The sequence below is a fragment of the Myotis yumanensis genome, unplaced genomic scaffold, assembly GCF_028538775.1.
Source record: "Myotis yumanensis isolate MYYU_CA2020_CCGP unplaced genomic scaffold, mMyoYum1.0.hap1 SCAF_4, whole genome shotgun sequence".
Lineage (NCBI taxonomy): Eukaryota > Metazoa > Chordata > Mammalia > Chiroptera > Vespertilionidae > Myotis > Myotis yumanensis.
This window is the reverse complement of record NW_027223755.1, coordinates 107,221,347-107,249,320: the sequence shown is the minus strand read 5'-3', so window position 1 is coordinate 107,249,320 and position 27,974 is coordinate 107,221,347. Positions and strand designations below refer to the sequence as shown.

Below are 27,974 nucleotides of genomic sequence, written 5' to 3'. Positions count from 1 at the left end.
AACAGCTGCACCCGGTGGTGTCCCCTTCCCAGCTCCATAGTCTCAGCCAGGAGGCCTGGAGGCCTGGAGGCCAAGGAACAAGTCTTGGCTGACAAGGGGCGTCTCACTGGCCGTCGCTCTCTTCAGAGGAAGAGGAAAGCTGAAGGTCCTCTTGGAGGACAGCCCATGGGCCCTGTGACGGAGTCCCTCTGACTTGTCTGAGGTGAGGAGGGCTCTGAACAGCAGACCCAGGCTTCTCAGCAGGGGGCATGGAGGGAGTTGTCACCAGCCTGCAGCTCCACTGGCCTCCATGGAATCTCTTAAATGCCATTCTGATGGGCTGGTATGGAATCCGGGGACTTGGTGGGACCTGGCAGGGCTGCAGGGTCTTGGCAAGAGGGCCCACGTGCGGAGGCTGGAGGTCTGCTGTGTGCGTGCTCTTCTGGGGGGACAGGCAGGGCCTGATTCTGCGTTTCTTTCTGGCCTTCTGGCAGAGCTGGATGGATGTCTGGGCCGCTCTCTTGCCTGGTGCCTTGGTGCTGAGATTGGAGTCCTGGCACCCACTCTGTGCAGCAGGATGTGGCATGCTGGGCGAGTTTCCATCAGGGAACCTGGCTTGTTCCTGAGACATCAGGGTGTGGCCCAGGCCATGGGTGCTGGAGCCAGACTGGGGCTTGCTGCGTGTCTGCTGGACACTGTGGGTGGCATCCTGGACAAAGCGTGTGCATGCTGGCGGAGGGGTGTCAGTGACAGGAACTGACTGCCCAGGATTTAGCCCAGAAGCTGAGCAGGCGCTCCCCTCAGCTTTTGTGCAAGGAGGCGCTGGGGATGTCACCTCAGGTTTCCTGGCAGGTGACCCAGGGCTGAGACAGGGGTCTTGCACAGGCTTCCTCTTGCTCGTGGGGATGGGCATGGGCCGGGTGGGACGACGCCTGAGATACACCTCCTCTGGTGTGCGAGACTTTCGTGCCGCCCGGGCCCTCTGCGTCTGCTTCCCTTTCTGGACCTTCCAGGGTCTGCAGGGGCCCCGTTCTGGGTGATGATCCGCCATTGGCCACACCTCCTAAGACCTTCAGGTCTTTCCTTCTGGGCTGTGGCCTCCTGAAACTCCTGCTGTGACCGGGTTGGCTGGGGCTCAGATCTCAGACCTGGTGGAGAACCAGGGCACTGACTGCAGAGCTGGAGCACTCTCAGGAAAGAAATGCTGTTCACCCTCACTTCAGCGAGAGCTAAAAAGAAACCAATGCAATGCTTTTCACCCTAACTTCAGCCAGTGCCAAAAGGAATGCAACATTACTCACCCTAACTTCAGCCAGTGCCAAAAAGAAAGCAATGCTATGCTTTTCACCCTACCTTCAGTGAGTGCCAAAAGGAATGCAACATTACTCACCCTAACTTCAGCCAGTGCCAAAAAAAAACCAAGGCTTTTCTTCCTAACTTCAGGGAGTGCCAAAAAGGAATTCAACATTATTCACCCTAACTTCAGAGAGTGCCAAAAGTAAACCAATGTTTTTAATCCTAACTTCAGAGAGTGCCAAAAAGAAACCAATGCTTTTCACCCTAACTTCAGCGAGTGCCAAAAGGAAACCAAGGCTTTTCTTTCTAACTTGAGCGAGTGCCAAAAGGAATGCAAGGTTTTTCAACCTAACTTCAGCGAGTGCCAAAATGAGTGCAATGTTTTTCACCCTAACTTCAGAGAGTGCCAAAAGGAAACCAAACCAATGTTTTTCTTCCTAACTTCAGCGAGTGCCAAAAAGAAAGCAATGCTATGCTTTTCACCCTACCTTCAGTGAGTGCCAAAAGGAATGCAACATTATTCACCCTAACTTCAGCCAGTGCCAAAAAAAAAACCAAGGCTTTTCTTCCTAACTTCAGGGAGTGCCAAAAAGGAATTCAACATTATTCACCCTAACTTCAGAGAGTGCCAAAAAGAAACCAATGCTTTTCACCCTAACTTCAGCGAGTGCCAAAAGGAATGCAAGGTTTTTCACCCTAACTTCAGCGAGTGCCAAAATGAGTGCAAGGTTTTTCACCCTAACTTCAGCGAGTGCCAAAATGAGTGCAAGGTTTTTCACCCTAACTTCAAAGAGTGCCAAAACCAATGCAATGATTTTCTGTTTCTTTTTTTAAAAAATATATTCCATTGACCTTCCACAGAGAGGAAGGAAGAGAGTTAGAGAGTTAGAAACATCGATGAGAGAGAAACATCAATCAGCTGCCTCCTGCACATCTCCCACTGGGGATGTGCCCGCAACCCAGGCACATGCCCTTGACCGGAATTGAACCTGGGACCTTTCAGTCCGCAGGCCAAAGCTCTATCCACCGAGCCAAACCGGTTTCGGCCAATGCAATGATTTTCATCCTAACTTCAGAAAGTGCCAAAAGAATGCAATGTTTTCATCCTAACATCAGAGAGTGCCAAAATGAATTCTGTTTTTTTTTTAAAAAAAAAATATATTTCATTGATTTTTTACAGAGAGGAAGGGAGAGGGATAGAGAGTTAGAAACATTGATGAGAGAGAAACATCGATCAGCTGCCTCCTGTACACTTCCTACTGGGGATGTGCCCGCAACCAAGGTACATGCCCTTGACTGGAATCGAACCTGGGACCCTTCAGTCCTCAGGCCGAGGCTCTATCCACTGAGCCAAACCGGTTAGGGCTGAATTCTGTTTTTTATCCTAACTCCAGAAAGTGTCAAAATGAATGCAATGTTTTTCAACCTAACTTCATAGAGTGTCAAAAGGAAAACAATGTTTTGGGTTGTTTTTTTTTTTTTTTGCAGAATTTTATTAGTATGGAATAGAAAGTATATCAAACAGAATTTAATAAAACATTTCATAAAGCAAAGGCACAAAGTCATCAGAAGAGTCCCCGTCCGTCCCGATTTCTACTGCAATAACACGGCTCAGGGACACAGTTTGGCCTCAGGGCCACAGGCACTGCTGACAGACTGCAGACCTCACAGGGGGCCCTGGCCCAGGTTCCCCAAGGCAGTCAGGGGCACCGCTGGTAGAGCTTCATTACATAGCTTGCTATTTCCATTAGACCTGAAGGCCACAATTGCAACTAAGTTTCCAATACAATGGATTGACCCTTACAAAAAGAAATCTACTTCCTTCGCCCATTCTATAAGGACCAAGTACAGTTTCATCTAAAAGTTCCAATTGACATCTCACACGTCCCCCAGTGAAAAGTGCAGTAACTGGGACCCCGTGTCAGCAAGCCTTGTTGGACTTGCCACCATCTGAACACACAGCAGCGGGGGGGCTCTGGTCCACCAGAAACAGCTGCACCCGGTGGTGTCTCCTTCCCAGCTCCATAGTCTCAGCCAGGAGGCCTGGAGGCCTGGAGGCCAAGGAACAAGTCTTGGCTGACAAGGGGCGTCTCACTGGCCGTCGCTCTCTTCAGAGGAAGAGGAAAGCTGAAGGTCCTCTTGGAGGACAGCCCATGGGCCCTGTGACGGAGTCCCTCTGACTTGTCTGAGGTGAGGAGGGCTCTGAACAGCAGACCCAGGCTTCTCAGCAGGGGGCATGGAGGGAGTTGTCACCAGCCTGCAGCTCCACTGGCCTCCATGGAATCTCTTAAATGCCATTCTGATGGGCTGGTATGGAATCCGGGGACTTGGTGGGACCTGGCAGGGCTGCAGGGTCTTGGCAAGAGGGCCCACGTGCGGAGGCTGGAGGTCTGCTGTGTGCGTGCTCTTCTGGGGGGACAGGCAGGGCCTGATTCTGCGTTTCTTTCTGGCCTTCTGGCAGAGCTGGATGGATGTCTGGGCCGCTCTCTTGCCTGGTGCCTTGGTGCTGAGATTGGAGTCCTGGCACCCACTCTGTGCAGCAGGATGTGGCATGCTGGGCGAGTTTCCATCAGGGAACCTGGCTTGTTCCTGAGACATCAGGGTGTGGCCCAGGCCATGGGTGCTGGAGCCAGACTGGGGCTTGCTGCGTGTCTGCTGGACACTGTGGGTGGCATCCTGGACAAAGCGTGTGCATGCTGGCGGAGGGGTGTCAGTGTCAGGAACTGACTGCCCAGGATTTAGCCCAGAAGCTGAGCAGGCGCTCCCCTCAGCTTTTGTGCAAGGAGGCGCTGGGGATGTCACCTCAGGTTTCCTGGCAGGTGACCCAGGGCTGAGACAGGGGTCTTGCACAGGCTTCCTCTTGCTCGTGGGGATGGGCATGGGCCGGGTGGGACGACGCCTGAGATACACCTCCTCTGGTGTGCGAGACTTTCGTGCCGCCCGGGCCCTCTGCGTCTGCTTCCCTTTCTGGACCTTCCAGGGTCTGCAGGGGCCCCGTTCTGGGTGATGATCCGCCATTGGCCACACCTCCTAAGACCTTCAGGTCTTTCCTTCTGGGCTGTGGCCTCCTGAAACTCCTGCTGTGACCGGGTTGGCTGGGGCTCAGATCTCAGACCTGGTGGAGAACCAGGGCACTGACTGCAGAGCTGGAGCACTCTCAGGAAAGAAATGCTGTTCACCCTCACTTCAGCGAGAGCTAAAAAGAAACCAATGCAATGCTTTTCACCCTAACTTCAGCCAGTGCCAAAAGGAATGCAACATTACTCACCCTAACTTCAGCCAGTGCCAAAAAGAAAGCAATGCTATGCTTTTCACCCTACCTTCAGTGAGTGCCAAAAGGAATGCAACATTACTCACCCTAACTTCAGCCAGTGCCAAAAAAAAACCAAGGCTTTTCTTCCTAACTTCAGGGAGTGCCAAAAAGGAATTCAACATTATTCACCCTAACTTCAGAGAGTGCCAAAAGTAAACCAATGTTTTTAATCCTAACTTCAGAGAGTGCCAAAAAGAAACCAATGCTTTTCACCCTAACTTCAGCGAGTGCCAAAAGGAAACCAAGGCTTTTCTTTCTAACTTGAGCGAGTGCCAAAAGGAATGCAAGGTTTTTCAACCTAACTTCAGCGAGTGCCAAAATGAGTGCAATGTTTTTCACCCTAACTTCAGAGAGTGCCAAAAGGAAACCAAACCAATGTTTTTCTTCCTAACTTCAGCGAGTGCCAAAAAGAAAGCAATGCTATGCTTTTCACCCTACCTTCAGTGAGTGCCAAAAGGAATGCAACATTATTCACCCTAACTTCAGCCAGTGCCAAAAAAAAAACCAAGGCTTTTCTTCCTAACTTCAGGGAGTGCCAAAAAGGAATTCAACATTATTCACCCTAACTTCAGAGAGTGCCAAAAAGAAACCAATGCTTTTCACCCTAACTTCAGCGAGTGCCAAAAGGAATGCAAGGTTTTTCACCCTAACTTCAGCGAGTGCCAAAATGAGTGCAAGGTTTTTCACCCTAACTTCAGCGAGTGCCAAAATGAGTGCAAGGTTTTTCACCCTAACTTCAAAGAGTGCCAAAACCAATGCAATGATTTTCTGTTTCTTTTTTTAAAAAATATATTCCATTGACCTTCCACAGAGAGGAAGGAAGAGAGTTAGAGAGTTAGAAACATCGATGAGAGAGAAACATCAATCAGCTGCCTCCTGCACATCTCCCACTGGGGATGTGCCCGCAACCCAGGCACATGCCCTTGACCGGAATTGAACCTGGGACCTTTCAGTCCGCAGGCCAAAGCTCTATCCACCGAGCCAAACCGGTTTCGGCCAATGCAATGATTTTCATCCTAACTTCAGAAAGTGCCAAAAGAATGCAATGTTTTCATCCTAACATCAGAGAGTGCCAAAATGAATTCTGTTTTTTTTTTAAAAAAAAAATATATTTCATTGATTTTTTACAGAGAGGAAGGGAGAGGGATAGAGAGTTAGAAACATTGATGAGAGAGAAACATCGATCAGCTGCCTCCTGTACACTTCCTACTGGGGATGTGACCGCAACCAAGGTACATGCCCTTGACTGGAATCGAACCTGGGACCCTTCAGTCCTCAGGCCGAGGCTCTATCCACTGAGCCAAACCGGTTAGGGCTGAATTCTGTTTTTTATCCTAACTCCAGAAAGTGTCAAAATGAATGCAATGTTTTTCAACCTAACTTCATAGAGTGTCAAAAGGAAAACAATGTTTTGGGTTGTTTTTTTTTTTTTTGCAGAATTTTATTAGTATGGAATAGAAAGTATATCAAACAGAATTTAATAAAACATTTCATAAAGCAAAGGCACAAAGTCATCAGAAGAGTCCCCGTCCGTCCCGATTTCTACTGCAATAACACGGCTCAGGGACACAGTTTGGCCTCAGGGCCACAGGCACTGCTGACAAACTGCAGACCTCACAGGGGGCCCTGGCCCAGGTTCCCCAAGGCAGTCAGGGGCACCGCTGGTAGAGCTTCATTACATAGCTTGCTATTTCCATTAGACCTGAAGGCCACAATTGCAACTAAGTTTCCAATACAATGGATTGACCCTTACAAAAAGAAATCTACTTCCTTCGCCCATTCTATAAGGACCAAGTACAGTTTCATCTAAAAGTTCCAATTGACATCTCACACGTCCCCCAGTGAAAAGTGCAGTAACTGGGACCCCGTGTCAGCAAGCCTTGTTGGACTTGCCACCATCTGAACACACAGCAGCGGGGGGGCTCTGGTCCACCAGAAACAGCTGCACCCGGTGGTGTCCCCTTCCCAGCTCCATAGTCTCAGCCAGGAGGCCTGGAGGCCTGGAGGCCAAGGAACAAGTCTTGGCTGACAAGGGGCGTCTCACTGGCCGTCGCTCTCTTCAGAGGAAGAGGAAAGCTGAAGGTCCTCTTGGAGGACAGCCCATGGGCCCTGTGACGGAGTCCCTCTGACTTGTCTGAGGTGAGGAGGGCTCTGAACAGCAGACCCAGGCTTCTCAGCAGGGGGCATGGAGGGAGTTGTCACCAGCCTGCAGCTCCACTGGCCTCCATGGAATCTCTTAAATGCCATTCTGATGGGCTGGTATGGAATCCGGGGACTTGGTGGGACCTGGCAGGGCTGCAGGGTCTTGGCAAGAGGGCCCACGTGCGGAGGCTGGAGGTCTGCTGTGTGCGTGCTCTTCTGGGGGGACAGGCAGGGCCTGATTCTGCGTTTCTTTCTGGCCTTCTGGCAGAGCTGGATGGATGTCTGGGCCGCTCTCTTGCCTGGTGCCTTGGTGCTGAGATTGGAGTCCTGGCACCCACTCTGTGCAGCAGGATGTGGCATGCTGGGCGAGTTTCCATCAGGGAACCTGGCTTGTTCCTGAGACATCAGGGTGTGGCCCAGGCCATGGGTGCTGGAGCCAGACTGGGGCTTGCTGCGTGTCTGCTGGACACTGTGGGTGGCATCCTGGACAAAGCGTGTGCATGCTGGCGGAGGGGTGTCAGTGTCAGGAACTGACTGCCCAGGATTTAGCCCAGAAGCTGAGCAGGCGCTCCCCTCAGCTTTTGTGCAAGGAGGCGCTGGGGATGTCACCTCAGGTTTCCTGGCAGGTGACCCAGGGCTGAGACAGGGGTCTTGCACAGGCTTCCTCTTGCTCGTGGGGATGGGCATGGGCCGGGTGGGACGACGCCTGAGATACACCTCCTCTGGTGTGCGAGACTTTCGTGCCGCCCGGGCCCTCTGCGTCTGCTTCCCTTTCTGGACCTTCCAGGGTCTGCAGGGGCCCCGTTCTGGGTGATGATCCGCCATTGGCCACACCTCCTAAGACCTTCAGGTCTTTCCTTCTGGGCTGTGGCCTCCTGAAACTCCTGCTGTGACCGGGTTGGCTGGGGCTCAGATCTCAGACCTGGTGGAGAACCAGGGCACTGACTGCAGAGCTGGAGCACTCTCAGGAAAGAAATGCTGTTCACCCTCACTTCAGCGAGAGCTAAAAAGAAACCAATGCAATGCTTTTCACCCTAACTTCAGCCAGTGCCAAAAGGAATGCAACATTACTCACCCTAACTTCAGCCAGTGCCAAAAAGAAAGCAATGCTATGCTTTTCACCCTACCTTCAGTGAGTGCCAAAAGGAATGCAACATTACTCACCCTAACTTCAGCCAGTGCCAAAAAAAAACCAAGGCTTTTCTTCCTAACTTCAGGGAGTGCCAAAAAGGAATTCAACATTATTCACCCTAACTTCAGAGAGTGCCAAAAGTAAACCAATGTTTTTAATCCTAACTTCAGAGAGTGCCAAAAAGAAACCAATGCTTTTCACCCTAACTTCAGCGAGTGCCAAAAGGAAACCAAGGCTTTTCTTTCTAACTTGAGCGAGTGCCAAAAGGAATGCAAGGTTTTTCAACCTAACTTCAGCGAGTGCCAAAATGAGTGCAATGTTTTTCACCCTAACTTCAGAGAGTGCCAAAAGGAAACCAAACCAATGTTTTTCTTCCTAACTTCAGCGAGTGCCAAAAAGAAAGCAATGCTATGCTTTTCACCCTACCTTCAGTGAGTGCCAAAAGGAATGCAACATTATTCACCCTAACTTCAGCCAGTGCCAAAAAAAAAACCAAGGCTTTTCTTCCTAACTTCAGGGAGTGCCAAAAAGGAATTCAACATTATTCACCCTAACTTCAGAGAGTGCCAAAAAGAAACCAATGCTTTTCACCCTAACTTCAGCGAGTGCCAAAAGGAATGCAAGGTTTTTCACCCTAACTTCAGCGAGTGCCAAAATGAGTGCAAGGTTTTTCACCCTAACTTCAGCGAGTGCCAAAATGAGTGCAAGGTTTTTCACCCTAACTTCAAAGAGTGCCAAAACCAATGCAATGATTTTCTGTTTCTTTTTTTAAAAAATATATTCCATTGACCTTCCACAGAGAGGAAGGAAGAGAGTTAGAGAGTTAGAAACATCGATGAGAGAGAAACATCAATCAGCTGCCTCCTGCACATCTCCCACTGGGGATGTGCCCGCAACCCAGGCACATGCCCTTGACCGGAATTGAACCTGGGACCTTTCAGTCCGCAGGCCAAAGCTCTATCCACCGAGCCAAACCGGTTTCGGCCAATGCAATGATTTTCATCCTAACTTCAGAAAGTGCCAAAAGAATGCAATGTTTTCATCCTAACATCAGAGAGTGCCAAAATGAATTCTGTTTTTTTTTTTAAAAAAAAAATATATTTCATTGATTTTTTACAGAGAGGAAGGGAGAGGGATAGAGAGTTAGAAACATTGATGAGAGAGAAACATCGATCAGCTGCCTCCTGTACACTTCCTACTGGGGATGTGCCCGCAACCAAGGTACATGCCCTTGACTGGAATCGAACCTGGGACCCTTCAGTCCTCAGGCCGAGGCTCTATCCACTGAGCCAAACCGGTTAGGGCTGAATTCTGTTTTTTATCCTAACTCCAGAAAGTGTCAAAATGAATGCAATGTTTTTCAACCTAACTTCATAGAGTGTCAAAAGGAAAACAATGTTTTGGGTTGTTTTTTTTTTTTTTGCAGAATTTTATTAGTATGGAATAGAAAGTATATCAAACAGAATTTAATAAAACATTTCATAAAGCAAAGGCACAAAGTCATCAGAAGAGTCCCCGTCCGTCCCGATTTCTACTGCAATAACACGGCTCAGGGACACAGTTTGGCCTCAGGGCCACAGGCACTGCTGACAAACTGCAGACCTCACAGGGGGCCCTGGCCCAGGTTCCCCAAGGCAGTCAGGGGCACCGCTGGTAGAGCTTCATTACATAGCTTGCTATTTCCATTAGACCTGAAGGCCACAATTGCAACTAAGTTTCCAATACAATGGATTGACCCTTACAAAAAGAAATCTACTTCCTTCGCCCATTCTATAAGGACCAAGTACAGTTTCATCTAAAAGTTCCAATTGACATCTCACACGTCCCCCAGTGAAAAGTGCAGTAACTGGGACCCCGTGTCAGCAAGCCTTGTTGGACTTGCCACCATCTGAACACACAGCAGCGGGGGGGCTCTGGTCCACCAGAAACAGCTGCACCCGGTGGTGTCTCCTTCCCAGCTCCATAGTCTCAGCCAGGAGGCCTGGAGGCCTGGAGGCCAAGGAACAAGTCTTGGCTGACAAGGGGCGTCTCACTGGCCGTCGCTCTCTTCAGAGGAAGAGGAAAGCTGAAGGTCCTCTTGGAGGACAGCCCATGGGCCCTGTGACGGAGTCCCTCTGACTTGTCTGAGGTGAGGAGGGCTCTGAACAGCAGACCCAGGCTTCTCAGCAGGGGGCATGGAGGGAGTTGTCACCAGCCTGCAGCTCCACTGGCCTCCATGGAATCTCTTAAATGCCATTCTGATGGGCTGGTATGGAATCCGGGGACTTGGTGGGACCTGGCAGGGCTGCAGGGTCTTGGCAAGAGGGCCCACGTGCGGAGGCTGGAGGTCTGCTGTGTGCGTGCTCTTCTGGGGGGACAGGCAGGGCCTGATTCTGCGTTTCTTTCTGGCCTTCTGGCAGAGCTGGATGGATGTCTGGGCCGCTCTCTTGCCTGGTGCCTTGGTGCTGAGATTGGAGTCCTGGCACCCACTCTGTGCAGCAGGATGTGGCATGCTGGGCGAGTTTCCATCAGGGAACCTGGCTTGTTCCTGAGACATCAGGGTGTGGCCCAGGCCATGGGTGCTGGAGCCAGACTGGGGCTTGCTGCGTGTCTGCTGGACACTGTGGGTGGCATCCTGGACAAAGCGTGTGCATGCTGGCGGAGGGGTGTCAGTGTCAGGAACTGACTGCCCAGGATTTAGCCCAGAAGCTGAGCAGGCGCTCCCCTCAGCTTTTGTGCAAGGAGGCGCTGGGGATGTCACCTCAGGTTTCCTGGCAGGTGACCCAGGGCTGAGACAGGGGTCTTGCACAGGCTTCCTCTTGCTCGTGGGGATGGGCATGGGCCGGGTGGGACGACGCCTGAGATACACCTCCTCTGGTGTGCGAGACTTTCGTGCCGCCCGGGCCCTCTGCGTCTGCTTCCCTTTCTGGACCTTCCAGGGTCTGCAGGGGCCCCGTTCTGGGTGATGATCCGCCATTGGCCACACCTCCTAAGACCTTCAGGTCTTTCCTTCTGGGCTGTGGCCTCCTGAAACTCCTGCTGTGACCGGGTTGGCTGGGGCTCAGATCTCAGACCTGGTGGAGAACCAGGGCACTGACTGCAGAGCTGGAGCACTCTCAGGAAAGAAATGCTGTTCACCCTCACTTCAGCGAGAGCTAAAAAGAAACCAATGCAATGCTTTTCACCCTAACTTCAGCCAGTGCCAAAAGGAATGCAACATTACTCACCCTAACTTCAGCCAGTGCCAAAAAGAAAGCAATGCTATGCTTTTCACCCTACCTTCAGTGAGTGCCAAAAGGAATGCAACATTACTCACCCTAACTTCAGCCAGTGCCAAAAAAAAACCAAGGCTTTTCTTCCTAACTTCAGGGAGTGCCAAAAAGGAATTCAACATTATTCACCCTAACTTCAGAGAGTGCCAAAAGTAAACCAATGTTTTTAATCCTAACTTCAGAGAGTGCCAAAAAGAAACCAATGCTTTTCACCCTAACTTCAGCGAGTGCCAAAAGGAAACCAAGGCTTTTCTTTCTAACTTGAGCGAGTGCCAAAAGGAATGCAAGGTTTTTCAACCTAACTTCAGCGAGTGCCAAAATGAGTGCAATGTTTTTCACCCTAACTTCAGAGAGTGCCAAAAGGAAACCAAACCAATGTTTTTCTTCCTAACTTCAGCGAGTGCCAAAAAGAAAGCAATGCTATGCTTTTCACCCTACCTTCAGTGAGTGCCAAAAGGAATGCAACATTATTCACCCTAACTTCAGCCAGTGCCAAAAAAAAAACCAAGGCTTTTCTTCCTAACTTCAGGGAGTGCCAAAAAGGAATTCAACATTATTCACCCTAACTTCAGAGAGTGCCAAAAAGAAACCAATGCTTTTCACCCTAACTTCAGCGAGTGCCAAAAGGAATGCAAGGTTTTTCACCCTAACTTCAGCGAGTGCCAAAATGAGTGCAAGGTTTTTCACCCTAACTTCAGCGAGTGCCAAAATGAGTGCAAGGTTTTTCACCCTAACTTCAAAGAGTGCCAAAACCAATGCAATGATTTTCTGTTTCTTTTTTTAAAAAATATATTCCATTGACCTTCCACAGAGAGGAAGGAAGAGAGTTAGAAACATCGATGAGAGAGAAACATCAATCAGCTGCCTCCTGCACATCTCCCACTGGGGATGTGCCCGCAACCCAGGCACATGCCCTTGACCGGAATTGAACCTGGGACCTTTCAGTCCGCAGGCCAAAGCTCTATCCACCGAGCCAAACCGGTTTCGGCCAATGCAATGATTTTCATCCTAACTTCAGAAAGTGCCAAAAGAATGCAATGTTTTCATCCTAACATCAGAGAGTGCCAAAATGAATTCTGTTTTTTTTTTTAAAAAAAAATATATTTCATTGATTTTTTACAGAGAGGAAGGGAGAGGGATAGAGAGTTAGAAACATTGATGAGAGAGAAACATCGATCAGCTGCCTCCTGTACACTTCCTACTGGGGATGTGCCCGCAACCAAGGTACATGCCCTTGACTGGAATCGAACCTGGGACCCTTCAGTCCTCAGGCCGAGGCTCTATCCACTGAGCCAAACCGGTTAGGGCTGAATTCTGTTTTTTATCCTAACTCCAGAAAGTGTCAAAATGAATGCAATGTTTTTCAACCTAACTTCATAGAGTGTCAAAAGGAAAACAATGTTTTGGGTTGTTTTTTTTTTTTTTTTGCAGAATTTTATTAGTATGGAATAGAAAGTATATCAAACAGAATTTAATAAAACATTTCATAAAGCAAAGGCACAAAGTCATCAGAAGAGTCCCCGTCCGTCCCGATTTCTACTGCAATAACACGGCTCAGGGACACAGTTTGGCCTCAGGGCCACAGGCACTGCTGACAGACTGCAGACCTCACAGGGGGCCCTGGCCCAGGTTCCCCAAGGCAGTCAGGGGCACCGCTGGTAGAGCTTCATTACATAGCTTGCTATTTCCATTAGACCTGAAGGCCACAATTGCAACTAAGTTTCCAATACAATGGATTGACCCTTACAAAAAGAAATCTACTTCCTTCGCCCATTCTATAAGGACCAAGTACAGTTTCATCTAAAAGTTCCAATTGACATCTCACACGTCCCCCAGTGAAAAGTGCAGTAACTGGGACCCCGTGTCAGCAAGCCTTGTTGGACTTGCCACCATCTGAACACACAGCAGCGGGGGGGCTCTGGTCCACCAGAAACAGCTGCACCCGGTGGTGTCTCCTTCCCAGCTCCATAGTCTCAGCCAGGAGGCCTGGAGGCCTGGAGGCCAAGGAACAAGTCTTGGCTGACAAGGGGCGTCTCACTGGCCGTCGCTCTCTTCAGAGGAAGAGGAAAGCTGAAGGTCCTCTTGGAGGACAGCCCATGGGCCCTGTGACGGAGTCCCTCTGACTTGTCTGAGGTGAGGAGGGCTCTGAACAGCAGACCCAGGCTTCTCAGCAGGGGGCATGGAGGGAGTTGTCACCAGCCTGCAGCTCCACTGGCCTCCATGGAATCTCTTAAATGCCATTCTGATGGGCTGGTATGGAATCCGGGGACTTGGTGGGACCTGGCAGGGCTGCAGGGTCTTGGCAAGAGGGCCCACGTGCGGAGGCTGGAGGTCTGCTGTGTGCGTGCTCTTCTGGGGGGACAGGCAGGGCCTGATTCTGCGTTTCTTTCTGGCCTTCTGGCAGAGCTGGATGGATGTCTGGGCCGCTCTCTTGCCTGGTGCCTTGGTGCTGAGATTGGAGTCCTGGCACCCACTCTGTGCAGCAGGATGTGGCATGCTGGGCGAGTTTCCATCAGGGAACCTGGCTTGTTCCTGAGACATCAGGGTGTGGCCCAGGCCATGGGTGCTGGAGCCAGACTGGGGCTTGCTGCGTGTCTGCTGGACACTGTGGGTGGCATCCTGGACAAAGCGTGTGCATGCTGGCGGAGGGGTGTCAGTGTCAGGAACTGACTGCCCAGGATTTAGCCCAGAAGCTGAGCAGGCGCTCCCCTCAGCTTTTGTGCAAGGAGGCGCTGGGGATGTCACCTCAGGTTTCCTGGCAGGTGACCCAGGGCTGAGACAGGGGTCTTGCACAGGCTTCCTCTTGCTCGTGGGGATGGGCATGGGCCGGGTGGGACGACGCCTGAGATACACCTCCTCTGGTGTGCGAGACTTTCGTGCCGCCCGGGCCCTCTGCGTCTGCTTCCCTTTCTGGACCTTCCAGGGTCTGCAGGGGCCCCGTTCTGGGTGATGATCCGCCATTGGCCACACCTCCTAAGACCTTCAGGTCTTTCCTTCTGGGCTGTGGCCTCCTGAAACTCCTGCTGTGACCGGGTTGGCTGGGGCTCAGATCTCAGACCTGGTGGAGAACCAGGGCACTGACTGCAGAGCTGGAGCACTCTCAGGAAAGAAATGCTGTTCACCCTCACTTCAGCGAGAGCTAAAAAGAAACCAATGCAATGCTTTTCACCCTAACTTCAGCCAGTGCCAAAAGGAATGCAACATTACTCACCCTAACTTCAGCCAGTGCCAAAAAGAAAGCAATGCTATGCTTTTCACCCTACCTTCAGTGAGTGCCAAAAGGAATGCAACATTACTCACCCTAACTTCAGCCAGTGCCAAAAAAAAACCAAGGCTTTTCTTCCTAACTTCAGGGAGTGCCAAAAAGGAATTCAACATTATTCACCCTAACTTCAGAGAGTGCCAAAAGTAAACCAATGTTTTTAATCCTAACTTCAGAGAGTGCCAAAAAGAAACCAATGCTTTTCACCCTAACTTCAGCGAGTGCCAAAAGGAAACCAAGGCTTTTCTTTCTAACTTGAGCGAGTGCCAAAAGGAATGCAAGGTTTTTCAACCTAACTTCAGCGAGTGCCAAAATGAGTGCAATGTTTTTCACCCTAACTTCAGAGAGTGCCAAAAGGAAACCAAACCAATGTTTTTCTTCCTAACTTCAGCGAGTGCCAAAAAGAAAGCAATGCTATGCTTTTCACCCTACCTTCAGTGAGTGCCAAAAGGAATGCAACATTATTCACCCTAACTTCAGCCAGTGCCAAAAAAAAAACCAAGGCTTTTCTTCCTAACTTCAGGGAGTGCCAAAAAGGAATTCAACATTATTCACCCTAACTTCAGAGAGTGCCAAAAAGAAACCAATGCTTTTCACCCTAACTTCAGCGAGTGCCAAAAGGAATGCAAGGTTTTTCACCCTAACTTCAGCGAGTGCCAAAATGAGTGCAAGGTTTTTCACCCTAACTTCAGCGAGTGCCAAAATGAGTGCAAGGTTTTTCACCCTAACTTCAAAGAGTGCCAAAACCAATGCAATGATTTTCTGTTTCTTTTTTTAAAAAATATATTCCATTGACCTTCCACAGAGAGGAAGGAAGAGAGTTAGAAACATCGATGAGAGAGAAACATCAATCAGCTGCCTCCTGCACATCTCCCACTGGGGATGTGCCCGCAACCCAGGCACATGCCCTTGACCGGAATTGAACCTGGGACCTTTCAGTCCGCAGGCCAAAGCTCTATCCACCGAGCCAAACCGGTTTCGGCCAATGCAATGATTTTCATCCTAACTTCAGAAAGTGCCAAAAGAATGCAATGTTTTCATCCTAACATCAGAGAGTGCCAAAATGAATTCTGTTTTTTTTTTAAAAAAAAAATATATTTCATTGATTTTTTACAGAGAGGAAGGGAGAGGGATAGAGAGTTAGAAACATTGATGAGAGAGAAACATCGATCAGCTGCCTCCTGTACACTTCCTACTGGGGATGTGCCCGCAACCAAGGTACATGCCCTTGACTGGAATCGAACCTGGGACCCTTCAGTCCTCAGGCCGAGGCTCTATCCACTGAGCCAAACCGGTTAGGGCTGAATTCTGTTTTTTATCCTAACTCCAGAAAGTGTCAAAATGAATGCAATGTTTTTCAACCTAACTTCATAGAGTGTCAAAAGGAAAACAATGTTTTGGGTTGTTTTTTTTTTTTTTTTGCAGAATTTTATTAGTATGGAATAGAAAGTATATCAAACAGAATTTAATAAAACATTTCATAAAGCAAAGGCACAAAGTCATCAGAAGAGTCCCCGTCCGTCCCGATTTCTACTGCAATAACACGGCTCAGGGACACAGTTTGGCCTCAGGGCCACAGGCACTGCTGACAGACTGCAGACCTCACAGGGGGCCCTGGCCCAGGTTCCCCAAGGCAGTCAGGGGCACCGCTGGTAGAGCTTCATTACATAGCTTGCTATTTCCATTAGACCTGAAGGCCACAATTGCAACTAAGTTTCCAATACAATGGATTGACCCTTACAAAAAGAAATCTACTTCCTTCGCCCATTCTATAAGGACCAAGTACAGTTTCATCTAAAAGTTCCAATTGACATCTCACACGTCCCCCAGTGAAAAGTGCAGTAACTGGGACCCCGTGTCAGCAAGCCTTGTTGGACTTGCCACCATCTGAACACACAGCAGCGGGGGGGCTCTGGTCCACCAGAAACAGCTGCACCCGGTGGTGTCTCCTTCCCAGCTCCATAGTCTCAGCCAGGAGGCCTGGAGGCCTGGAGGCCAAGGAACAAGTCTTGGCTGACAAGGGGCGTCTCACTGGCCGTCGCTCTCTTCAGAGGAAGAGGAAAGCTGAAGGTCCTCTTGGAGGACAGCCCATGGGCCCTGTGACGGAGTCCCTCTGACTTGTCTGAGGTGAGGAGGGCTCTGAACAGCAGACCCAGGCTTCTCAGCAGGGGGCATGGAGGGAGTTGTCACCAGCCTGCAGCTCCACTGGCCTCCATGGAATCTCTTAAATGCCATTCTGATGGGCTGGTATGGAATCCGGGGACTTGGTGGGACCTGGCAGGGCTGCAGGGTCTTGGCAAGAGGGCCCACGTGCGGAGGCTGGAGGTCTGCTGTGTGCGTGCTCTTCTGGGGGGACAGGCAGGGCCTGATTCTGCGTTTCTTTCTGGCCTTCTGGCAGAGCTGGATGGATGTCTGGGCCGCTCTCTTGCCTGGTGCCTTGGTGCTGAGATTGGAGTCCTGGCACCCACTCTGTGCAGCAGGATGTGGCATGCTGGGCGAGTTTCCATCAGGGAACCTGGCTTGTTCCTGAGACATCAGGGTGTGGCCCAGGCCATGGGTGCTGGAGCCAGACTGGGGCTTGCTGCGTGTCTGCTGGACACTGTGGGTGGCATCCTGGACAAAGCGTGTGCATGCTGGCGGAGGGGTGTCAGTGTCAGGAACTGACTGCCCAGGATTTAGCCCAGAAGCTGAGCAGGCGCTCCCCTCAGCTTTTGTGCAAGGAGGCGCTGGGGATGTCACCTCAGGTTTCCTGGCAGGTGACCCAGGGCTGAGACAGGGGTCTTGCACAGGCTTCCTCTTGCTCGTGGGGATGGGCATGGGCCGGGTGGGACGACGCCTGAGATACACCTCCTCTGGTGTGCGAGACTTTCGTGCCGCCCGGGCCCTCTGCGTCTGCTTCCCTTTCTGGACCTTCCAGGGTCTGCAGGGGCCCCGTTCTGGGTGATGATCCGCCATTGGCCACACCTCCTAAGACCTTCAGGTCTTTCCTTCTGGGCTGTGGCCTCCTGAAACTCCTGCTGTGACCGGGTTGGCTGGGGCTCAGATCTCAGACCTGGTGGAGAACCAGGGCACTGACTGCAGAGCTGGAGCACTCTCAGGAAAGAAATGCTGTTCACCCTCACTTCAGCGAGAGCTAAAAAGAAACCAATGCAATGCTTTTCACCCTAACTTCAGCCAGTGCCAAAAGGAATGCAACATTACTCACCCTAACTTCAGCCAGTGCCAAAAAGAAAGCAATGCTATGCTTTTCACCCTACCTTCAGTGAGTGCCAAAAGGAATGCAACATTACTCACCCTAACTTCAGCCAGTGCCAAAAAAAAACCAAGGCTTTTCTTCCTAACTTCAGGGAGTGCCAAAAAGGAATTCAACATTATTCACCCTAACTTCAGAGAGTGCCAAAAGTAAACCAATGTTTTTAATCCTAACTTCAGAGAGTGCCAAAAAGAAACCAATGCTTTTCACCCTAACTTCAGCGAGTGCCAAAAGGAAACCAAGGCTTTTCTTTCTAACTTGAGCGAGTGCCAAAAGGAATGCAAGGTTTTTCAACCTAACTTCAGCGAGTGCCAAAATGAGTGCAATGTTTTTCACCCTAACTTCAGAGAGTGCCAAAAGGAAACCAAACCAATGTTTTTCTTCCTAACTTCAGCGAGTGCCAAAAAGAAAGCAATGCTATGCTTTTCACCCTACCTTCAGTGAGTGCCAAAAGGAATGCAACATTATTCACCCTAACTTCAGCCAGTGCCAAAAAAAAAACCAAGGCTTTTCTTCCTAACTTCAGGGAGTGCCAAAAAGGAATTCAACATTATTCACCCTAACTTCAGAGAGTGCCAAAAAGAAACCAATGCTTTTCACCCTAACTTCAGCGAGTGCCAAAAGGAATGCAAGGTTTTTCACCCTAACTTCAGCGAGTGCCAAAATGAGTGCAAGGTTTTTCACCCTAACTTCAGCGAGTGCCAAAATGAGTGCAAGGTTTTTCACCCTAACTTCAAAGAGTGCCAAAACCAATGCAATGATTTTCTGTTTCTTTTTTTAAAAAATATATTCCATTGACCTTCCACAGAGAGGAAGGAAGAGAGTTAGAAACATCGATGAGAGAGAAACATCAATCAGCTGCCTCCTGCACATCTCCCACTGGGGATGTGCCCGCAACCCAGGCACATGCCCTTGACCGGAATTGAACCTGGGACCTTTCAGTCCGCAGGCCAAAGCTCTATCCACCGAGCCAAACCGGTTTCGGCCAATGCAATGATTTTCATCCTAACTTCAGAAAGTGCCAAAAGAATGCAATGTTTTCATCCTAACATCAGAGAGTGCCAAAATGAATTCTGTTTTTTTTTTAAAAAAAAAATATATTTCATTGATTTTTTACAGAGAGGAAGGGAGAGGGATAGAGAGTTAGAAACATTGATGAGAGAGAAACATCGATCAGCTGCCTCCTGTACACTTCCTACTGGGGATGTGCCCGCAACCAAGGTACATGCCCTTGACTGGAATCGAACCTGGGACCCTTCAGTCCTCAGGCCGAGGCTCTATCCACTGAGCCAAACCGGTTAGGGCTGAATTCTGTTTTTTATCCTAACTCCAGAAAGTGTCAAAATGAATGCAATGTTTTTCAACCTAACTTCATAGAGTGTCAAAAGGAAAACAATGTTTTGGGTTGTTTTTTTTTTTTTTTGCAGAATTTTATTAGTATGGAATAGAAAGTATATCAAACAGAATTTAATAAAACATTTCATAAAGCAAAGGCACAAAGTCATCAGAAGAGTCCCCGTCCGTCCCGATTTCTACTGCAATAACACGGCTCAGGGACACAGTTTGGCCTCAGGGCCACAGGCACTGCTGACAGACTGCAGACCTCACAGGGGGCCCTGGCCCAGGTTCCCCAAGGCAGTCAGGGGCACCGCTGGTAGAGCTTCATTACATAGCTTGCTATTTCCATTAGACCTGAAGGCCACAATTGCAACTAAGTTTCCAATACAATGGATTGACCCTTACAAAAAGAAATCTACTTCCTTCGCCCATTCTATAAGGACCAAGTACAGTTTCATCTAAAAGTTCCAATTGACATCTCACACGTCCCCCAGTGAAAAGTGCAGTAACTGGGACCCCGTGTCAGCAAGCCTTGTTGGACTTGCCACCATCTGAACACACAGCAGCGGGGGGGCTCTGGTCCACCAGAAACAGCTGCACCCGGTGGTGTCTCCTTCCCAGCTCCATAGTCTCAGCCAGGAGGCCTGGAGGCCTGGAGGCCAAGGAACAAGTCTTGGCTGACAAGGGGCGTCTCACTGGCCGTCGCTCTCTTCAGAGGAAGAGGAAAGCTGAAGGTCCTCTTGGAGGACAGCCCATGGGCCCTGTGACGGAGTCCCTCTGACTTGTCTGAGGTGAGGAGGGCTCTGAACAGCAGACCCAGGCTTCTCAGCAGGGGGCATGGAGGGAGTTGTCACCAGCCTGCAGCTCCACTGGCCTCCATGGAATCTCTTAAATGCCATTCTGATGGGCTGGTATGGAATCCGGGGACTTGGTGGGACCTGGCAGGGCTGCAGGGTCTTGGCAAGAGGGCCCACGTGCGGAGGCTGGAGGTCTGCTGTGTGCGTGCTCTTCTGGGGGGACAGGCAGGGCCTGATTCTGCGTTTCTTTCTGGCCTTCTGGCAGAGCTGGATGGATGTCTGGGCCGCTCTCTTGCCTGGTGCCTTGGTGCTGAGATTGGAGTCCTGGCACCCACTCTGTGCAGCAGGATGTGGCATGCTGGGCGAGTTTCCATCAGGGAACCTGGCTTGTTCCTGAGACATCAGGGTGTGGCCCAGGCCATGGGTGCTGGAGCCAGACTGGGGCTTGCTGCGTGTCTGCTGGACACTGTGGGTGGCATCCTGGACAAAGCGTGTGCATGCTGGCGGAGGGGTGTCAGTGTCAGGAACTGACTGCCCAGGATTTAGCCCAGAAGCTGAGCAGGCGCTCCCCTCAGCTTTTGTGCAAGGAGGCGCTGGGGATGTCACCTCAGGTTTCCTGGCAGGTGACCCAGGGCTGAGACAGGGGTCTTGCACAGGCTTCCTCTTGCTCGTGGGGATGGGCATGGGCCGGGTGGGACGACGCCTGAGATACACCTCCTCTGGTGTGCGAGACTTTCGTGCCGCCCGGGCCCTCTGCGTCTGCTTCCCTTTCTGGACCTTCCAGGGTCTGCAGGGGCCCCGTTCTGGGTGATGATCCGCCATTGGCCACACCTCCTAAGACCTTCAGGTCTTTCCTTCTGGGCTGTGGCCTCCTGAAACTCCTGCTGTGACCGGGTTGGCTGGGGCTCAGATCTCAGACCTGGTGGAGAACCAGGGCACTGACTGCAGAGCTGGAGCACTCTCAGGAAAGAAATGCTGTTCACCCTCACTTCAGCGAGAGCTAAAAAGAAACCAATGCAATGCTTTTCACCCTAACTTCAGCCAGTGCCAAAAGGAATGCAACATTACTCACCCTAACTTCAGCCAGTGCCAAAAAGAAAGCAATGCTATGCTTTTCACCCTACCTTCAGTGAGTGCCAAAAGGAATGCAACATTACTCACCCTAACTTCAGCCAGTGCCAAAAAAAAACCAAGGCTTTTCTTCCTAACTTCAGGGAGTGCCAAAAAGGAATTCAACATTATTCACCCTAACTTCAGAGAGTGCCAAAAGTAAACCAATGTTTTTAATCCTAACTTCAGAGAGTGCCAAAAAGAAACCAATGCTTTTCACCCTAACTTCAGCGAGTGCCAAAAGGAAACCAAGGCTTTTCTTTCTAACTTGAGCGAGTGCCAAAAGGAATGCAAGGTTTTTCAACCTAACTTCAGCGAGTGCCAAAATGAGTGCAATGTTTTTCACCCTAACTTCAGAGAGTGCCAAAAGGAAACCAAACCAATGTTTTTCTTCCTAACTTCAGCGAGTGCCAAAAAGAAAGCAATGCTATGCTTTTCACCCTACCTTCAGTGAGTGCCAAAAGGAATGCAACATTATTCACCCTAACTTCAGCCAGTGCCAAAAAAAAAACCAAGGCTTTTCTTCCTAACTTCAGGGAGTGCCAAAAAGGAATTCAACATTATTCACCCTAACTTCAGAGAGTGCCAAAAAGAAACCAATGCTTTTCACCCTAACTTCAGCGAGTGCCAAAAGGAATGCAAGGTTTTTCACCCTAACTTCAGCGAGTGCCAAAATGAGTGCAAGGTTTTTCACCCTAACTTCAGCGAGTGCCAAAATGAGTGCAAGGTTTTTCACCCTAACTTCAGCGAGTGCCAAAATGAGTGCAAGGTTTTTCACCCTAACTTCAAAGAGTGCCAAAACCAATGCAATGATTTTCTGTTTCTTTTTTTAAAAAATATATTCCATTGACCTTCCACAGAGAGGAAGGAAGAGAGTTAGAAACATCGATGAGAGAGAAACATCAATCAGCTGCCTCCTGCACATCTCCCACTGGGGATGTGCCCGCAACCCAGGCACATGCCCTTGACCGGAATTGAACCTGGGACCTTTCAGTCCGCAGGCCAAAGCTCTATCCACCGAGCCAAACCGGTTTCGGCCAATGCAATGATTTTCATCCTAACTTCAGAAAGTGCCAAAAGAATGCAATGTTTTCATCCTAACATCAGAGAGTGCCAAAATGAATTCTGTTTTTTTTTTTAAAAAAAAATATATTTCATTGATTTTTTACAGAGAGGAAGGGAGAGGGATAGAGAGTTAGAAACATTGATGAGAGAGAAACATCGATCAGCTGCCTCCTGTACACTTCCTACTGGGGATGTGCCCGCAACCAAGGTACATGCCCTTGACTGGAATCGAACCTGGGACCCTTCAGTCCTCAGGCCGAGGCTCTATCCACTGAGCCAAACCGGTTAGGGCTGAATTCTGTTTTTTATCCTAACTCCAGAAAGTGTCAAAATGAATGCAATGTTTTTCAACCTAACTTCATAGAGTGTCAAAAGGAAAACAATGTTTTGGGTTGTTTTTTTTTTTTTTTTGCAGAATTTTATTAGTATGGAATAGAAAGTATATCAAACAGAATTTAATAAAACATTTCATAAAGCAAAGGCACAAAGTCATCAGAAGAGTCCCCGTCCGTCCCGATTTCTACTGCAATAACACGGCTCAGGGACACAGTTTGGCCTCAGGGCCACAGGCACTGCTGACAGACTGCAGACCTCACAGGGGGCCCTGGCCCAGGTTCCCCAAGGCAGTCAGGGGCACCGCTGGTAGAGCTTCATTACATAGCTTGCTATTTCCATTAGACCTGAAGGCCACAATTGCAACTAAGTTTCCAATACAATGGATTGACCCTTACAAAAAGAAATCTACTTCCTTCGCCCATTCTATAAGGACCAAGTACAGTTTCATCTAAAAGTTCCAATTGACATCTCACACGTCCCCCAGTGAAAAGTGCAGTAACTGGGACCCCGTGTCAGCAAGCCTTGTTGGACTTGCCACCATCTGAACACACAGCAGCGGGGGGGCTCTGGTCCACCAGAAACAGCTGCACCCGGTGGTGTCTCCTTCCCAGCTCCATAGTCTCAGCCAGGAGGCCTGGAGGCCTGGAGGCCAAGGAACAAGTCTTGGCTGACAAGGGGCGTCTCACTGGCCGTCGCTCTCTTCAGAGGAAGAGGAAAGCTGAAGGTCCTCTTGGAGGACAGCCCATGGGCCCTGTGACGGAGTCCCTCTGACTTGTCTGAGGTGAGGAGGGCTCTGAACAGCAGACCCAGGCTTCTCAGCAGGGGGCATGGAGGGAGTTGTCACCAGCCTGCAGCTCCACTGGCCTCCATGGAATCTCTTAAATGCCATTCTGATGGGCTGGTATGGAATCCGGGGACTTGGTGGGACCTGGCAGGGCTGCAGGGTCTTGGCAAGAGGGCCCACGTGCGGAGGCTGGAGGTCTGCTGTGTGCGTGCTCTTCTGGGGGGACAGGCAGGGCCTGATTCTGCGTTTCTTTCTGGCCTTCTGGCAGAGCTGGATGGATGTCTGGGCCGCTCTCTTGCCTGGTGCCTTGGTGCTGAGATTGGAGTCCTGGCACCCACTCTGTGCAGCAGGATGTGGCATGCTGGGCGAGTTTCCATCAGGGAACCTGGCTTGTTCCTGAGACATCAGGGTGTGGCCCAGGCCATGGGTGCTGGAGCCAGACTGGGGCTTGCTGCGTGTCTGCTGGACACTGTGGGTGGCATCCTGGACAAAGCGTGTGCATGCTGGCGGAGGGGTGTCAGTGTCAGGAACTGACTGCCCAGGATTTAGCCCAGAAGCTGAGCAGGCGCTCCCCTCAGCTTTTGTGCAAGGAGGCGCTGGGGATGTCACCTCAGGTTTCCTGGCAGGTGACCCAGGGCTGAGACAGGGGTCTTGCACAGGCTTCCTCTTGCTCGTGGGGATGGGCATGGGCCGGGTGGGACGACGCCTGAGATACACCTCCTCTGGTGTGCGAGACTTTCGTGCCGCCCGGGCCCTCTGCGTCTGCTTCCCTTTCTGGACCTTCCAGGGTCTGCAGGGGCCCCGTTCTGGGTGATGATCCGCCATTGGCCACACCTCCTAAGACCTTCAGGTCTTTCCTTCTGGGCTGTGGCCTCCTGAAACTCCTGCTGTGACCGGGTTGGCTGGGGCTCAGATCTCAGACCTGGTGGAGAACCAGGGCACTGACTGCAGAGCTGGAGCACTCTCAGGAAAGAAATGCTGTTCACCCTCACTTCAGCGAGAGCTAAAAAGAAACCAATGCAATGCTTTTCACCCTAACTTCAGCCAGTGCCAAAAGGAATGCAACATTACTCACCCTAACTTCAGCCAGTGCCAAAAAGAAAGCAATGCTATGCTTTTCACCCTACCTTCAGTGAGTGCCAAAAGGAATGCAACATTACTCACCCTAACTTCAGCCAGTGCCAAAAAAAAACCAAGGCTTTTCTTCCTAACTTCAGGGAGTGCCAAAAAGGAATTCAACATTATTCACCCTAACTTCAGAGAGTGCCAAAAGTAAACCAATGTTTTTAATCCTAACTTCAGAGAGTGCCAAAAAGAAACCAATGCTTTTCACCCTAACTTCAGCGAGTGCCAAAAGGAAACCAAGGCTTTTCTTTCTAACTTGAGCGAGTGCCAAAAGGAATGCAAGGTTTTTCAACCTAACTTCAGCGAGTGCCAAAATGAGTGCAATGTTTTTCACCCTAACTTCAGAGAGTGCCAAAAGGAAACCAAACCAATGTTTTTCTTCCTAACTTCAGCGAGTGCCAAAAAGAAAGCAATGCTATGCTTTTCACCCTACCTTCAGTGAGTGCCAAAAGGAATGCAACATTATTCACCCTAACTTCAGCCAGTGCCAAAAAAAAAACCAAGGCTTTTCTTCCTAACTTCAGGGAGTGCCAAAAAGGAATTCAACATTATTCACCCTAACTTCAGAGAGTGCCAAAAAGAAACCAATGCTTTTCACCCTAACTTCAGCGAGTGCCAAAAGGAATGCAAGGTTTTTCACCCTAACTTCAGCGAGTGCCAAAATGAGTGCAAGGTTTTTCACCCTAACTTCAGCGAGTGCCAAAATGAGTGCAAGGTTTTTCACCCTAACTTCAAAGAGTGCCAAAACCAATGCAATGATTTTCTGTTTCTTTTTTTAAAAAATATATTCCATTGACCTTCCACAGAGAGGAAGGAAGAGAGTTAGAGAGTTAGAAACATCGATGAGAGAGAAACATCAATCAGCTGCCTCCTGCACATCTCCCACTGGGGATGTGCCCGCAACCCAGGCACATGCCCTTGACCGGAATTGAACCTGGGACCTTTCAGTCCGCAGGCCAAAGCTCTATCCACCGAGCCAAACCGGTTTCGGCCAATGCAATGATTTTCATCCTAACTTCAGAAAGTGCCAAAAGAATGCAATGTTTTCATCCTAACATCAGAGAGTGCCAAAATGAATTCTGTTTTTTTTTTTAAAAAAAAATATATTTCATTGATTTTTTACAGAGAGGAAGGGAGAGGGATAGAGAGTTAGAAACATTGATGAGAGAGAAACATCGATCAGCTGCCTCCTGTACACTTCCTACTGGGGATGTGCCCGCAACCAAGGTACATGCCCTTGACTGGAATCGAACCTGGGACCCTTCAGTCCTCAGGCCGAGGCTCTATCCACTGAGCCAAACCGGTTAGGGCTGAATTCTGTTTTTTATCCTAACTCCAGAAAGTGTCAAAATGAATGCAATGTTTTTCAACCTAACTTCATAGAGTGTCAAAAGGAAAACAATGTTTTGGGTTGTTTTTTTTTTGCAGAATTTTATTAGTATGGAATAGAAAGTATATCAAACAGAATTTAATAAAACATTTCATAAAGCAAAGGCACAAAGTCATCAGAAGAGTCCCCGTCCGTCCCGATTTCTACTGCAATAACACGGCTCAGGGACACAGTTTGGCCTCAGGGCCACAGGCACTGCTGACAAACTGCAGACCTCACAGGGGGCCCTGGCCCAGGTTCCCCAAGGCAGTCAGGGGCACCGCTGGTAGAGCTTCATTACATAGCTTGCTATTTCCATTAGACCTGAAGGCCACAATTGCAACTAAGTTTCCAATACAATGGATTGACCCTTACAAAAAGAAATCTACTTCCTTCGCCCATTCTATAAGGACCAAGTACAGTTTCATCTAAAAGTTCCAATTGACATCTCACACGTCCCCCAGTGAAAAGTGCAGTAACTGGGACCCCGTGTCAGCAAGCCTTGTTGGACTTGCCACCATCTGAACACACAGCAGCGGGGGGGCTCTGGTCCACCAGAAACAGCTGCACCCGGTGGTGTCTCCTTCCCAGCTCCATAGTCTCAGCCAGGAGGCCTGGAGGCCTGGAGGCCAAGGAACAAGTCTTGGCTGACAAGGGGCGTCTCACTGGCCGTCGCTCTCTTCAGAGGAAGAGGAAAGCTGAAGGTCCTCTTGGAGGACAGCCCATGGGCCCTGTGACGGAGTCCCTCTGACTTGTCTGAGGTGAGGAGGGCTCTGAACAGCAGACCCAGGCTTCTCAGCAGGGGGCATGGAGGGAGTTGTCACCAGCCTGCAGCTCCACTGGCCTCCATGGAATCTCTTAAATGCCATTCTGATGGGCTGGTATGGAATCCGGGGACTTGGTGGGACCTGGCAGGGCTGCAGGGTCTTGGCAAGAGGGCCCACGTGCGGAGGCTGGAGGTCTGCTGTGTGCGTGCTCTTCTGGGGGGACAGGCAGGGCCTGATTCTGCGTTTCTTTCTGGCCTTCTGGCAGAGCTGGATGGATGTCTGGGCCGCTCTCTTGCCTGGTGCCTTGGTGCTGAGATTGGAGTCCTGGCACCCACTCTGTGCAGCAGGATGTGGCATGCTGGGCGAGTTTCCATCAGGGAACCTGGCTTGTTCCTGAGACATCAGGGTGTGGCCCAGGCCATGGGTGCTGGAGCCAGACTGGGGCTTGCTGCGTGTCTGCTGGACACTGTGGGTGGCATCCTGGACAAAGCGTGTGCATGCTGGCGGAGGGGTGTCAGTGTCAGGAACTGACTGCCCAGGATTTAGCCCAGAAGCTGAGCAGGCGCTCCCCTCAGCTTTTGTGCAAGGAGGCGCTGGGGATGTCACCTCAGGTTTCCTGGCAGGTGACCCAGGGCTGAGACAGGGGTCTTGCACAGGCTTCCTCTTGCTCGTGGGGATGGGCATGGGCCGGGTGGGACGACGCCTGAGATACACCTCCTCTGGTGTGCGAGACTTTCGTGCCGCCCGGGCCCTCTGCGTCTGCTTCCCTTTCTGGACCTTCCAGGGTCTGCAGGGGCCCCGTTCTGGGTGATGATCCGCCATTGGCCACACCTCCTAAGACCTTCAGGTCTTTCCTTCTGGGCTGTGGCCTCCTGAAACTCCTGCTGTGACCGGGTTGGCTGGGGCTCAGATCTCAGACCTGGTGGAGAACCAGGGCACTGACTGCAGAGCTGGAGCACTCTCAGGAAAGAAATGCTGTTCACCCTCACTTCAGCGAGAGCTAAAAAGAAACCAATGCAATGCTTTTCACCCTAACTTCAGCCAGTGCCAAAAGGAATGCAACATTACTCACCCTAACTTCAGCCAGTGCCAAAAAGAAAGCAATGCTATGCTTTTCACCCTACCTTCAGTGAGTGCCAAAAGGAATGCAACATTACTCACCCTAACTTCAGCCAGTGCCAAAAAAAAACCAAGGCTTTTCTTCCTAACTTCAGGGAGTGCCAAAAAGGAATTCAACATTATTCACCCTAACTTCAGAGAGTGCCAAAAGTAAACCAATGTTTTTAATCCTAACTTCAGAGAGTGCCAAAAAGAAACCAATGCTTTTCACCCTAACTTCAGCGAGTGCCAAAAGGAAACCAAGGCTTTTCTTTCTAACTTGAGCGAGTGCCAAAAGGAATGCAAGGTTTTTCAACCTAACTTCAGCGAGTGCCAAAATGAGTGCAATGTTTTTCACCCTAACTTCAGAGAGTGCCAAAAGGAAACCAAACCAATGTTTTTCTTCCTAACTTCAGCGAGTGCCAAAAAGAAAGCAATGCTATGCTTTTCACCCTACCTTCAGTGAGTGCCAAAAGGAATGCAACATTATTCACCCTAACTTCAGCCAGTGCCAAAAAAAAAACCAAGGCTTTTCTTCCTAACTTCAGGGAGTGCCA

At 50.1% G+C, this 27,974-nt stretch overlaps 9 protein-coding genes across 9 annotated transcripts; all 9 read right to left on the bottom strand.

Annotated features, from left to right (window-relative positions):
• Positions 1-103: 103 nt before the first annotated feature.
• Positions 104-1,030, bottom strand: LOC139009560 (putative protein FAM90A26). The gene has a single exon (XM_070413820.1). It carries the CDS (start codon positions 1,028-1,030, stop codon positions 104-106), a length of 927 nt encoding a protein of 308 aa, XP_070269921.1.
• A 2,336-nt stretch (positions 1,031-3,366) lies between these two features.
• On the bottom strand, positions 3,367-4,293 carry LOC139009559 (putative protein FAM90A26). Its single transcript, XM_070413819.1, has one exon. The coding sequence runs from the start codon at positions 4,291-4,293 to the stop codon at positions 3,367-3,369; it is 927 nt and encodes a 308-aa protein (XP_070269920.1).
• Positions 4,294-6,628: 2,335 nt separating this feature from the next.
• LOC139009558 (putative protein FAM90A26) lies at positions 6,629-7,555 on the bottom strand. The gene has a single exon (XM_070413818.1). It carries the CDS (start codon positions 7,553-7,555, stop codon positions 6,629-6,631), a length of 927 nt encoding a protein of 308 aa, XP_070269919.1.
• A 2,336-nt stretch (positions 7,556-9,891) lies between these two features.
• Positions 9,892-10,818, bottom strand: LOC139009557 (putative protein FAM90A26). Its single transcript, XM_070413817.1, has one exon. It carries the CDS (start codon positions 10,816-10,818, stop codon positions 9,892-9,894), a length of 927 nt encoding a protein of 308 aa, XP_070269918.1.
• A 2,329-nt stretch (positions 10,819-13,147) lies between these two features.
• Positions 13,148-14,074, bottom strand: LOC139009556 (putative protein FAM90A26). Its single transcript, XM_070413816.1, has one exon. The coding sequence runs from the start codon at positions 14,072-14,074 to the stop codon at positions 13,148-13,150; it is 927 nt and encodes a 308-aa protein (XP_070269917.1).
• Positions 14,075-16,403: 2,329 nt separating this feature from the next.
• On the bottom strand, positions 16,404-17,330 carry LOC139009555 (putative protein FAM90A26). Its single transcript, XM_070413814.1, has one exon. The coding sequence runs from the start codon at positions 17,328-17,330 to the stop codon at positions 16,404-16,406; it is 927 nt and encodes a 308-aa protein (XP_070269915.1).
• A 2,328-nt stretch (positions 17,331-19,658) lies between these two features.
• Positions 19,659-20,585, bottom strand: LOC139009554 (putative protein FAM90A26). Its single transcript, XM_070413813.1, has one exon. The coding sequence runs from the start codon at positions 20,583-20,585 to the stop codon at positions 19,659-19,661; it is 927 nt and encodes a 308-aa protein (XP_070269914.1).
• Positions 20,586-22,956: 2,371 nt separating this feature from the next.
• Positions 22,957-23,883, bottom strand: LOC139009553 (putative protein FAM90A26). Its single transcript, XM_070413812.1, has one exon. The coding sequence runs from the start codon at positions 23,881-23,883 to the stop codon at positions 22,957-22,959; it is 927 nt and encodes a 308-aa protein (XP_070269913.1).
• A 2,331-nt stretch (positions 23,884-26,214) lies between these two features.
• Positions 26,215-27,141, bottom strand: LOC139009552 (putative protein FAM90A26). Its single transcript, XM_070413811.1, has one exon. The coding sequence runs from the start codon at positions 27,139-27,141 to the stop codon at positions 26,215-26,217; it is 927 nt and encodes a 308-aa protein (XP_070269912.1).
• Positions 27,142-27,974: the final 833 nt, after the last annotated feature.